This window comes from Austrofundulus limnaeus, unplaced genomic scaffold (genome assembly GCF_001266775.1).
Source record: "Austrofundulus limnaeus strain Quisiro unplaced genomic scaffold, Austrofundulus_limnaeus-1.0 Scaffold50, whole genome shotgun sequence".
NCBI lineage: Eukaryota > Metazoa > Chordata > Actinopteri > Cyprinodontiformes > Rivulidae > Austrofundulus > Austrofundulus limnaeus.
Window position 1 is genome coordinate 1,430,183 of NW_013952452.1, and position 13,670 is coordinate 1,443,852.

The following is a 13,670-nucleotide window of genomic DNA, read 5'->3' on the forward strand; positions in this document are numbered from 1 at the left end:
CTTTTTAAATTTTTTTTGGTTTATGCTGCGACACTGATAGATTATAAAAATATATATTGATGAAGGATCTTAAGCTGAAAGATATGTGGTTCAGCTTGTTCTTGTCACCTCACCCAAGAACTGTCAAACCTGCAGCTCAGTTGGTCGATTTGGGATTATAAACCGACTGAAGATAAATGTTTGCATGGTTACCTCTGATTAGTTTCAGTTGATTTGATGACTTGGACAGGATGTATCTCTAACAAGATCAGAAGTATTTGAATATTTTTATACTAGGATATGTTTTTTATATTCAGTACTTTTTTCTTTCTTTTTCTTTTTCTTTTACTTACGGTTTGAGAGTCGCCCTTCGTCTCTGTTTTCAGCTCAGCTTTTAGTTCTTCACACGTGACTTCAGTTTGTTCTTGATCACACCTGTTGTTTGAGTTCATTACTCCTCACAGGGACTCATCTTTGAATTGTCCAAGTCAGGGACCGTGTAGTGACCGTGTTCAAACAAAGAGAGCCGAGTAAATGTTCCGCTAACAAATGCATTCAACTTTAGGTGAAATAAAGTGGACTGTGAACCAGTTCACCTCCTGAGAGGATCTGCCGAGTCTGCGAGTGAACTGATAAGCTTCTGGTCCAAGTCCCAGTTATGTCCTGAGACGTCAGGTTCAGGTTCTTGGGGTATTGGACGCTCTGCCTGCCCAGGTCCGTGAGTTGGCTGACAATTCGTCTTTCATGGTCCAGAGCCCATTGGTGTTTTTGTCTGATGCAGAGCCTGTAAGCGTCCCACCAATCCCTGCCACGCTGGCCTGCAGACATCCCATCTGGAGTCCCGTTACCCTGGAAGAGAAACCTGCCTTCCCAGTTATGCCCCTCGCCTGGCCGAGCTCTGCCAAAGRTTTTTGTTTTGCTTTGTCACTCCGATCTCTGGAGTGGTTGAAAGAGTGTCTGCTTGTCCCCTAACAGAGTCCCCGTGCCCACAGCCTGGACCCCTGGACCCCTTCAACCAGATCTTCTAACTCTCATCTTTCTGTTTGTTTGGTTCATTCCCCACCCATCTCAGTTATTTTAATTACACGTTTTCTGGACTACCTACTCGTGCATAACCACTCATCTTAATCAACTAAAATTTGGGTAGTTTTTGGATAGTGTTGCCTAGATTTGTATCCTCTAATCTGCAGCACAAAAACTGATAGCAGAAGGAATGAGCAGAGTAGAGATGATCTGAGTGAAAGTGGTATAAAATAAACGTTTTATGTGTGTTTGTGAGAAAGATTCACAAACAGAACAAAACAAAACTCAGACAGATGACTGAGAACGCTCCAGACAGGCTGCAGGGCACGCTGTATAAGTACACCACAGCAAGGCTGGAGGTCCGCCAAGGATGTGTGTGTGTTTGTGGATAAGTGTGCAAATGTTACCCCGAGTGAACATTTATGAGCACTAAAAGCTGGAAAACTCCTGGAAAAGTTGTGGAGTTTCTGGAGGGAACAGTTTGACTACTAACATTCATGAATATAAACTTCTTAGTGAACATGTAAAGATTAAATTAATTCATCAAATCTTAACGGGGAGTGYGTTTTCACTAAACAGCATTACAAGACTATAAAAATAATCAGTTTTCATCTTAAAAAAAACATAAAATTATGGTTAGTTGATCTGAAATGATCCAAATCTTGAACACACACTGTACTTTGCACTGACAATTTAAAATGTCAGCCTTTAATTAGTTCTTTAAAATTTTGCAAAAATTATCACCTGCCGCCAAAGTGTCCTTGTGACCTTTGTCAGCAATGTTAACAAAACATCTACATTATAAGAACTAATAGACAGATTTTGATGCAACTCTCWGAAAGTAATCATTAAATGAACACCGCCCTCCCAATAAAAGATAGTTATCATACTTAATCAACCTTAGTCAAGATAAAATGGGTACAACTTAGGGTGTATTCACAYCAGCCCTGTTTAGTCCACTCAAACTCTAGTTGGTTTGTCWAGGAAGTCCAGTTCGATTGGAGAGGTGTGAACGTGTAATCGAACTCTGATTTGGACCAAAAAAGGAAACTCTAGTTTGCCTGAAAACCAAGGTCTCTGTTCAGTTGCAGTGAACTCTGGTGCGGTTTGATTGCATGTGTGATACCAAGCGGGCCAGAGATCGCTCCAAAAACAGGAAGTGGACTGTAAYGCAGGGCATTCTGAGTAATAACAGTAATAAAGTTATTCATATCTTGTAAATACCTCGCTCRATGTCTGTGTAAGATGGAAATCACTTCACTGAACTTGGACGTGCTCCTACTCGGTGAACCCCACCTCATATAGAGCCATCTTAGCCGCCTGCGGYTTTGCCTCATCTTCCACTCAGGAAAAAAGCATGCAGCTGTCACTGCATTAAAATGAAAAATGTTGAGCAACTTGTCAAGTTGTTCTTTAGTATTACTTAAAATAAACAGTTGATCTTTTAGCACATTAGCATCAAATTATCAGTAGCAGGACTTGGAAATTGTACAAACGACCATATGATAAACTGAAGCCGTATTGTAATTAATGGATGCATTGACAGATTGTCGGCACGTAGCTAATTTGGATGGAAGCATATTAATCTAACAGTGACCCAAGTCATCACGGACTACTTCATGAATACAGACACATGGCTATACACAGAATGTGTGAGGAAAATAAGGATGAAATGAGGAATGGAAAATGGACACGTCRTGTAAGATTATGACTTGTAATATTACAACTTTAATCTCGTAATATTATGAATTTATTCTCGTAAAATTATGACTTTAATCTATTCACATAATATTATGACTTTATTCTTGTATTGATAATAAAAAAATCTCGTTGTGCGGCCCTAATACTCCGTCGTAAAAATCTGACATCACTCCATGTTTGTTTACACTTTGTGAAGAAGTAAGTTGTGCTCAGTGTCTTCTTCTGCGGTTTTTGTGTTGATTCCTTCAGTGGTTGTTGGTGCAGCACCCCCACAGGTGAGGTGGGGGGAACAGGTTGTTCATAGAGTTTAGTTTGGTTGACATAGTGCAGTGTGAATGTGAACCACACCAACTGAAAATGTAAACAAACCTTGCAGTTTTGGTCCCCAATCGAACCGAGTCTACCGGACCATCAGGTGTGAATACAACCTTAGTCATATTTACAKATATTGAAGTCTAATGTAGGAGCAGATGGGTCATTTCCCTTTCTGTACTTATGAACTTGTGTGTTTTAGTTTTGAAAAGAAGATAACTAAATGCATTGTGAGAAATTTTTCTTAATATGTGAAAAAAGGTAGAAAACAAAACATATTCAGCATGTCCTGATGACTTTAGCAAACAGATTCATTATCTCATCAACATGTTTACAATTATTTTACTGCRGTAGTATGCAATTATATATTCGTGTCTTTGTTTATTGTTTTCCAGTCGTTTCCCAGTCTCATAATTAKAAAGTTATTAAGTTGAAAGAAACTRATTGATATTCCTTGTGCAGAYGAGACTCTGTAACATTATGTGCTCTTTTAAAAATCTGCTTAATACTTCATGTTGGCACCATCAATTTTCTGCTTTTGCTTCAAGCACACGGTGTTCCCCGAGTACGTTTTTATTTCAAACATTGGGACAGATTTAATCAAAGGTCCTACTTTTCTGAAGTTTAGAAATTCAATAAGGCAGCGGAGTTAAAAAAAAAAAAACAACTGAAAGTTTGCAGAAAAACCCACAAGCTTCATTCTCTGCATGTTCAGATTTTGTGTCAAGTATTGCTGATAATGTATTTAAAAAATCATCAGGCAACTATAWTTCTGACTACATGGGTCCCAAATAAATTGTGGAATGAGGAAGACAGCTTCTTCTTCTGTACGGTTCAAGGTCTCTCAGTGAAAACACAACAGATGTCAGGTTTAATCAGACATACTAAGTTTTGGAAGACGCACAAAGGTCCTCTTGTCTGGTGAAATCCCACTCACACTTACAGTGTGTCAGCACTTCACTGTGTTTTTGCTGATTTAGACCTTTCTCCCTTTTCTTCCCTCTGTCTTCTCTTCTCGCCTCTCTCGTCTCAGACCGGGCTGATGGTTGCGTGTTACCAAGGTTTTGTGGACGTGGTCATAGCGCTGTCCCAGTGTCCGCACCTGGACGTCAACTGGCAGGACAGCGAGGGAAACACCGCTCTCATCACCGCTGCGCAAGCAGGTAACACACCGACGTGCAGCAGTGCACGCAGATATACTCCAAACCAACGGATGACTCGGTTTACACACGCRCAGATGCTGACAGGCAGCGCCGCACGCTTGCACAGACACAACAAATGTTTTGGCAGAAGCGCTGACGCAGATGAACACGCAGACAAGTTTGTGCGAGCGCCGCTCATCRTGTAACACAAGTGATGAATGCGTGATCCGACCAGCCACGTGAACAATGTTTCTGTTTCCACCCGAAACAAAGAAAAGTGTGAGTTTTTGTCGGACAACTTGTTTCCAAGCATGTTAGAACTGGCCCTACATAATGAACATCGTGATACCAATAATAAAGCAATAAAATGCACACTTGAGATGTGCATTGTCTTCTATGAATATGGACATTCCAAATATGTTGCAGTACTTATCGCTGTGGCAGGTGTGCAATAATATCTTGAACGTCCTGATGCATCTCAGTAATCCAGGTAGAAAAAAAATCAAAAAGAAAAAAYAAGTASGTCCTCTGGATGGGTTCTTTAGTGAAACGTTTCGTCTCTCSTYCAARAGACTTCTTCAGTCTGAWGAGTTTCAGGTAAACTCAGCCTTATAAGCACTGCCTCCACCTGGACAAACAGGTTAGTCACATGCAAAAGAGKGCCATCGCCTAACAATAGGCTTGAACATTTTTTCCATCCTTACACAGGCTCGGGATTTAACATCACAAAAGTACTTAAAGGGGCATTTTCATCAGGATGTCCGCGTGTCCTTGAAAAGTCTTATATTTATGTTTCTAAAATTAAGTGTCTTTAAAAGTATTGAATTTATGAATAATGTGTAAGTTAGTCTTAAATACGTTACTCAAGGGTCTTAAGTTTTGTCAGGCAGGACAGATTYAAGTTCTTCATCTCCTTTGCGGATTTCCTAAAGGTGAGGAGGAGAAACAAACGTGTGTTTTCGGGGACTTCTATCGCTGGATTTGACTGACGCTGCTTTCAACCAATAAAGAGAACCAGAGTCACCGTTTTGGCCAATCAGAGTAGAGCAGGGCAGGTCCTACGGTCTGTAAGCAGARACACAGACTGCAGGAGTAAACATCTTTTCTTTTTTTCCAACAAGACATCTCGACCTGTTACCCTACCAGAACCGCCCGTCACCCTATGAAGGTGAAGTAATGTAATAAATTATTAATCATTTAAGAATTAAACGTATGTGTTCACACATGAGCAGTCCACTTTGACCGTTACCTCCTCCCCACACTTAAATGACTTCATAGTAAACTGTAAGAAAATTTGTATTCAATAAACTGAAGTCGAGATGATAAACACAAATGTTAAATAAAGTGATTTGTAGAAGGAATGAAACCACACAACACCAGTCTGGAATCTGAGTGAAGGTTTATTGTCGCTGAGGCAGACAGGAAACCCACACTGCCCATAAAACCAGAAGTTCATGTATTTATACAGTTTCTTCAATGCCTTCGCTCGCCCCCTGGGCTGAAAAACTCACTTCCTTCCGAATGTTGTTGGTCTTGATGGTGCTGGGTAAAGTATAAATTTATAGATAGTTGCATGATTTTTTTTGTTTATAAAGATATAATTGGACATTAAGACACAATTAGGCTCAAGTWTTCATTAAATGTATTTTTGTTGGATGTTTCCAACCAAACAGCTGTACTTCCCCAACGATCGCCAATACTTACAGTTGTTTCAGTCTTAAATTTCATACAAGGTGGTATTGAAAAGGTCTTAACAAGTCTTAATTTGACTTGCTAAAAGTTGCAGATATCCTTCAGCTTTCTTGAGCTTTACATCATTTTATAATGTTATCCTCTAATCAAAAACACACTCAGTTTGAGAAATCCTGTACTGTCCCGAGGCAGTCATTCAGGAGAACAAAATCAGTTGCTTGGGCCTAGAACCACCTTTTAGGTTTAGCTCCTCCTCTGGGCTGTGTCTCCAAGCCGAGCTTCCTCATCACAGAACATGCCTCCTGTACGCCTCCTGCAGGCTATCAGCAGCAACAACTAGCAAATAACTGGTGAAACCACGTCTGCTGGGCTCGTAATACTTGTCAGTCCAGTCCTTTTCGATTAAAAAATGCCTTTGAGGAAATGTATTTTTGGATGCCAAGGAAACTACCCTCTTTTAAGCTTCCCATGGATGACACGGTTCTGAAAACATGGTTTGATTTCATTTTTGGAAGTAACCCTCCGGCGAATAAAAAAATATATATATTTGTGCGAGCCATTTTACGAATAACTCTCTGAACAAAAGGGAGTTTAACTGGACTAATAAGATTATCACTAAAACACAAAGCGCCTTGTTTGGATTTAAAGAGACAGCAACAAAATGAGTTGATCTGAGACACACCTCAGAAAAAGGGGGTGAAAGAGGGGCTTGTGGAGCTACAATAAGGAGGAATTCAGACCAAAGCATTGCAGTTCCACTTTTTATAGACCCCAACTAATTTAAATGTAAAAAAAAAAAGATTTCAAAATGATATGACTCCTTTAAACAAAAAATTAGTCTGCATAAAAGTTCAGTTTGTAGAAATGATGGTTGGCTTGTGGCCATGGATTTTAATGAYGCACACCAGGATATTTCCACACAGAGACCTTGACAAGTTCCTCAGATAGCACAAAGCTTATTAGATTTAGAAACTTTAGACTTTGTTTTTGAATGTTTTTCTTTAATTCGCTGATTTTAGTATTCCTTATTTGTTCTACATATGTATATTTGGCTCATTTATTTTGACTTCTGAATTTTATTATTTTAATTAGCTTTTATTTATCCAGGCAAATCCCATTGATATTACAGATCTCTTTTGCAAGAGAAGCCTGGGCCTGAAGGCAACCTAAAATACATGTTTTTGGTTTGTTGGAGAAAATCCACACAAACACAGTGGGGCTTGAGCCAGGACCTTTTTGCTGTGAGGCAACAGTTCTAACCACTGCTCCATCATGCTGCTGCTTTACATCCATATACTGTATGAAATTGTTTGCGTTTGCAGTTTTAGATGCACTTTACCTGTGAGAGTCCAAAACATGTTTGTTTTTTTTCTCCTCCTTGCTGTTAAAGGTCACATAACAATCACCAACTATCTGCTGAACTACTACTCAGGGCTGGACATCGAGAGAAGAAACTGCCACGGCTTCACTGCTCTGATGAAAGCTTCCATGCAGGGCAGGGTGGACTGCGTGCGCTCGCTCATGATGGCAGGTGGGTCATCAGAACCGGTGCAAATTTTCCGAGCTTTACAACAAATCGGAACATAGTTGCACTCTGAACGGACCCTGTGAGAGTTTTACTAGAGCTGCTAAAACTCTCCTTCCCGCTTATTTTCTGACCTTTCTGCTGGATGTTTACCTCCATTCTGTATCGTCTGGTTCAGTTTCTTCCTCGACTTCCAACAGGAGCTTCTCTAAACGCAAGAGACTTTGGTCGCAACCTGACAGCCAGAGAGTGGGCCGTGTTTACGGGACGGTACGAAACGGCCTGGGTGATGACGCGCCTGGTGGAACGGTCCTGTGCGTTCCAGTACTGTGATGCGTACAGGTAGGACACAGGCTGGGTGCCTCAGTTGTATTATTTATTTGCTTTTTTATTTCCCCAAAATGCATCCCTCAGAGGTAAACAGAACACAATGAAATTATGTGCATAAACAAAATAAAAATAAATATATTCCTCTTGTTTTGTGACACTGCAAAACCTATAGAAAAAATGATTTACGTAACATTATGGGGCTGTATAAAAAGTTTCTCTTGCCTTAAGGAAGAGACATATGGCATTTTATAAGTTTCACATTCAGAATCTTTAGTTTAAAGAACGTCACCAGGCTTTGCCAGATGGTCGTGTAGAAAATAAACAGTACCGACTGCCCTTCTAGCCATGCAGTTTTGCACAAATCATCACAGCTACAAAGTTTCAAGACAAGCCTTACCAGACAGAGGCACTACACTGTCTCCTCCTGTTTATTTACTGCCAGAGAACTGCTATAAAAATAAAACTCTGGAGCAAAACTAATGCACATGCATTASGCAGCACAATAAAATACAACAAAACAGGAATCTTGAAGAAAGTGTAAACTTGTATTCAGGGCCGGCCCTAGCTAATTTGGTGCCCTAGGCAAGATTTCAGGTGGTGCCCTTTGTGCAATTTTCTAAATCTCACTGCCAGTTTATACACATTCACACACCAGATTAAATAGTTTTGTTGTTGATGTTGTTGACTGAAGCAGTTCTAGGGGGTTCCAGAGGCATATTCTCCAGGAAAACTTTGTAAAAAAAATTACATTTTCCAGCCATTTACAGAGAATTTCAATAAATTCTTGGAATTTATAAAACAAGATAAAATCAGTGTTTTATGAAGGTAGAACACTGAGAACCAGTCTTTAACCTGAACTTTATCTGAGATCAGAACGGAAACTTCCATTATCCTTATTTTGATTTTTATTTACACACTGAGCACCGATATTAGTCTTGACTGCATCATACAATACTTTTACCATGAAATATCCTCTGCACMATATAACATCTCATAGCCTGAGAAACCTACAGAATCAGTTACCTTCATAAACTTGACTATCAACTATGACCTGATAAAAAGTAAATAAATATATTTTGTCCCCCATTTGTGGTGCCCCCTATTTGGACACCGCCCTTAGCATTTGCCTACACTGCCTATGCCAGTGGTTCCCAACTTGTTTAGACTTGTGTACCCCCTGAGCCATTTTGTCATACSACTAGTACCCCAACTACCCAACTAGTACAAAGACGATTCTCCAAAACTGTAATGTAAAACAACTGGTTATTAAACTGAATAAAACAAATTATTTAACCCCCTTAACTAGAATATTTAATTCTCAGGCGTTTTATTCNGAAAGTGAAAATAAACCAGGTAACTGCTGGTGCAGGAAGCAGCAGCGTCCAAAATATATCAGAAACTCACCCAAATGAGCAAATTCTGTGAGATTCTGTGCTTTATACTGGATTCTGTTTTGTGTCAAATCTGTGATTTCTGCATTGGGAAATCATAGGGCCCTACATATCTCATTCCTATTTTTATTTTTTTATTTATACACCTGGGAAATCATTCCACGTACCCCCTTTAATATGTTCGCATATCCCAAGGGGTACACGTACCCCTGGTTGGGAATCACTGGCCTTTGCCACGGGCCGACCCTGATTCTATTGATTCTGAAACCAAAAGTACTTCATAGTTTCTGTGCAGTAAGTTTAAATAAAACTGTACTCCCCCACAGTTTAGAGTGGCCCCCGCTGACATCCCTGGTAGCCAAAGCTCAAGAGCCCCGCAGCTGCCTGAAGCGCCTGTCGGACACAGTGCGGAACGTCTTCAACATCGCAAACGTCACCAACCCSGAGGACGAGGGCGTCATCGACCACATGGTGTCTGTCACCACAGCAATCAGGAGCCCGGTCATCGCCGTGGCCTGTCGAACCGTGAGTGTTTACGCTTACACTACAATTATTCTTTTAACAGCATATCAGTTCATAGATAGCAGTCCCCCAAACGGTGGATTGTGGTCCAGATCTGGACCCAAACAAATCTTATTGCTTGTGTAGTTAATCATCTATTTATGATGATGATGATGATGATGATGATGATGATGAAAGCCTTTATTTTCCTTGTTTGCGCAATGAAATTACATTTAAGAACACCCATTCAAGAAGACACACGTGACAAAAACATGGGGCAACAGGTGATCAGGTCATGCGGCAACCAGTAGGGGTCGCGCTACCTTTAAAAAGCTTGGAACACACACAATAGGAAGGATGAGTTAAAAAAATGCTCTGATCCTATGTTTACAGAAATACAGGATCATACGCTCAAAAAAACCACTTGCACAGTGGAAGGCAGCCAAGGAAGATAATAATTTACTTTACACAGGGCAGGTTTTTTAGCATTTAAAATTATTTCCTTTTGTTTGCCCAGCCATTCCCGTATTAATTTCTATTTAATTAATTATTTATTCTATGCAGTGCAGCTTTTCTACTTTTTACAAGAAACGATTTTGGGTGGCACAAACTTTCTAGCATTTACAGTAATCTGTAAACTTGCTCATTGATTTCATTGAAGCTGCAAAGTGAGAGGTACAGGCCTGAAAAAAACAATATGCTCAGAGAAGAAAACTAGCACAGCTGTCACTGAAAGAGAAACATTCAGGACCTTCGCTATGAAAACATATTTTGTAGAATGTTGTCAATTTTAAATTAAAAACTCAGCTAAGAATCCATCATGACCTCTTTCCCTTTTCCTAAAAGACAACAAGAAAGATTCATTTGAAAACTAAGATAAGATACAGCAGAACAGCAAGTAGGGCTTTTGATGAGGAGACGTTTTCCTGCTGTTCTCCTGCCTGCATGGATTATGGAGGTAATTAGTCTTTAAAGGATAAACACAACCCTAAATCATCTTTTGTTAATCAAAAATGTTTCTGGTAATCATAATTAAAGGGTGTAATTAATTCAAGCTTTATCCGATAAGCAGGTTATTCATGCAGGATTAATAGAACAACAAAATACAAAAGGATGACAGAGTCTTGCTGTACGTTAAGACAACRTTCAGAAACATTAAAGGCCTTGTATTCCATGATGCAGCGATTGTTGCCCACCACTTTTCCTGTTTSAAACCAAGATTTTTTTAATGTTGAAATGATTAAGTTAACTGTTTTTGTTAAACCCTAAATTTATGCACAACATCAAAAAGTGTTAGAGTTTGTGTTGGAAATAATGCTCAGCTATTACCACACCACAGTTTAGCTCAATATCTGTTYAACTGTCTGTTTTAAACCCATTTTGTGTGAACTGATTTCAGTCATTTGTAGAGTGCAAACAATATAGCAAAAGTAAAAGTACAAATACCTAAACAGAGAATGACTTTGGTAAAATTAAATTTCACTGATGAGAAAAGTACTTCAGTAAAAGTCATAAAACTGTTCACAAAAATCTGTAAAGTAAAAGTACTTTTGCACTCTCTAAGAAATAAACTGTTGGATTTACCTAACCAAACTGGTTCCACTAAACCAAGTAAATAAAGCAATATGTATATTTTCTATTAAAGAAAATATGGATATTGCTTCATATCCAGAAAGCAAAATATGAGTGAATCAACACTGAAATATGGTCAGGCATGATACTGAATTCATTTTGAAATTATACAAAAAGTGGTCGGTAACTTATTTGTTGAAACAACTTCAGGTTTTCAACCATAACTGGTAATATATGAATGTTGATTCAACATTGATTAGATGTTGGCATTTCAATCATTAGAATTCAACCATGAAACATTGATTAAACAACATCTTTTTAACATTGTTTATTTGGCTAAAATTGGATGATTGTTTGATGGTTGATTCACCATCAATCGTTGGCCTTAACAAAAAATCAACTTTTTTCACCATAACTCAACATTTTTGTTGTCAGGGTATTTACTCTTCCAGGTTTAGTGGAACCAGTTGACATGACTTGTTGAGTAAATTCAACACTTCATTTTTTTTAGAGCGCATTAACATCTTTCACGATGAGTTTCAGCAAACTTAATTTCCTAACAATTTTTCTTTATCCTTAGGTGACCTATGACAGTCAAAGGTTTTATATTGCTAACTCCCACATTGGTTTTATGGCACTTGGTATTCCCAGGTGGTCTCCCATCAAAGTACTTACCAGGTCTGACCATGCTTAGCTTCTAAGCAGCGACAAGAGCTGATGTGTTCAGGGTGGTGTGGCCACTTGTAATCAGTAACTAGGTGTTAAATTTTAAAGTAATACTTGGTAAAGTTATAAATCCTCAAAAAAAGTACTTACGTATTATAACAAMGTAAATATACTTAGTTACTACAAACCTCTGCAAAATAGGTTGGGAATTAGTCTCAGCTACCACCACACCAGGTATTAGCTCGGTCTGTTTAGCTATTTCACCAAACATGTTTGCACAGACGGAGGCAAAAACATCATTGCATTGTTTTGTTTTTTTTTAATTATTGGAGGTGGGTGATACTGATTATTTCTACTACAGAACAACTAATATTATTTTACAGATATTATAATGCTGATCAGAAAATGATGGTTTGGTTGCAGGTGTGTCCCGACAGTCCTCCAAGTGTGGGCAAGCGGCGGTACGCCGTGCCAGAGATCATCCGCCAGCAGCGTGCCAGAGAGCTCCGCTCCACCAACCCTGCTCGAGCGGACAGCCACCTGAAACTCTTCCAGAACTCCCGGGTCACCCTGGTGGCCAAGAACGCAGAGGACCGTCGGCCCAGCCTTCAGGTCCAGAAATCGGCGCCCCGACAGAGGAGCTCTAGCCTGGGCATGGTGGCCTACAACCAGGCCCTGGAGCTGCGCAGAACCAGCCTGCTGCCGATGCACATGGTGCTGAGGCGGAGCAGCGTCAGGCCCGGGTTCAGCATCCCCAAGGTCAGGATTTCAAAGGCCCCGACRCCCACCTACGAACCAGAAATAGTTCGGAGGAAAAGCAGCATCAAGGACGGAGGGGGCAACTTTCTGCAGATCCCCAAGTGGAGGTACAAGGAGCTGAAGGAGCAGAGGAGGAAAGCAGAGGAGGCTGAGAAGAAGAGGCTGGAGGCTGTAACCAGGAGACACATGGAAGCTGGGAGAAGGAAATGACATTTTCACCTCAGGGACCAAACTTGAACAGAAAGAACTGGCTGTAATATTTGGAATGATACATTCTGCATTCAGGGTTCCTCTTTAAAAAAAAAAAAAGAAGAAACTTAACGATTGGCTGCTTTAAACGACTTCAAGAGCATTTTTACACAATTCTTTAGAATTTCTCGTGAAGTCGAACAGTGGTCACACAGAGGGTCATTTTTTGAAAAGTTAATTTATTTGATTATTTATTGCTTTTCTTAAATGGACGGCTACGATGAGCTGCAGTGGTTTTTGTAGCGCATTACAGAAAACAGTAGCAGACTGACAGCAGCATCAGGGAATCTGGAAGCAATTTAATGAAATATTTTGTAAAATCGTCTTTGACATATTCACTAATGAGTGAGAAATAATGTTAAAAAAGCTAAAAACAGCATTACTAAATATATATTTTAGATTMTTTATGTTGCTTGAGAGCCTTAGCCTGAATGTATTTGTATACAGATATTTTATATTTTATATTAGCGATTGAATTACATTTTTTTATTCAATGTGGATTTTTTCCCCCACATACTGATATGCAAACTGTTAGTTGTAATGTTTGTGTCCAAGACTAATATATATAAAAAAAACTTCCCAAAGCAAAAGGAAAGTTTAATTTATAAACATTTATGATGAAAAACCAAATGGGACTGTCTTTATGCTAACGTTAAATGATGCAATAACCGATGGGTGGGTTTTACAGGGTGCGGATGGTGTGAGAGAAATAATTTGCTGACAGTGACTGAGCCTCAGCCATGTTGTGTCAGGATAATAAAGAAGATATAGAACGTCAAAAAGACTCAGTAGCAGTGTTTCCCAAAGTTGGGGTCGGGACCCAAAGTG

At 39.5% G+C, this 13,670-nt stretch overlaps 1 protein-coding gene across 1 annotated transcript in view; it reads left to right on the forward strand.

Moving 5' to 3' along the window:
- The window catches only part of ankrd33ba (ankyrin repeat domain 33ba), a 17,302-nt gene extending 3,678 nt beyond the window's left edge, over positions 1-13,624 (forward strand). Inside the window, exons 2-6 of the mRNA XM_014008485.1 lie at positions 4,049-4,178; positions 7,240-7,380; positions 7,575-7,716; positions 9,422-9,620; positions 12,258-13,624. Coding sequence (XP_013863939.1) covers positions 4,049-4,178; positions 7,240-7,380; positions 7,575-7,716; positions 9,422-9,620; positions 12,258-12,803 — 1,158 coding nt within the window. The 3' untranslated portion in view covers positions 12,804-13,624. The remainder of the gene's footprint in view (positions 1-4,048; positions 4,179-7,239; positions 7,381-7,574; positions 7,717-9,421; positions 9,621-12,257) is intronic.
- The last annotated feature ends 46 nt before the right edge of the window (positions 13,625-13,670 follow it).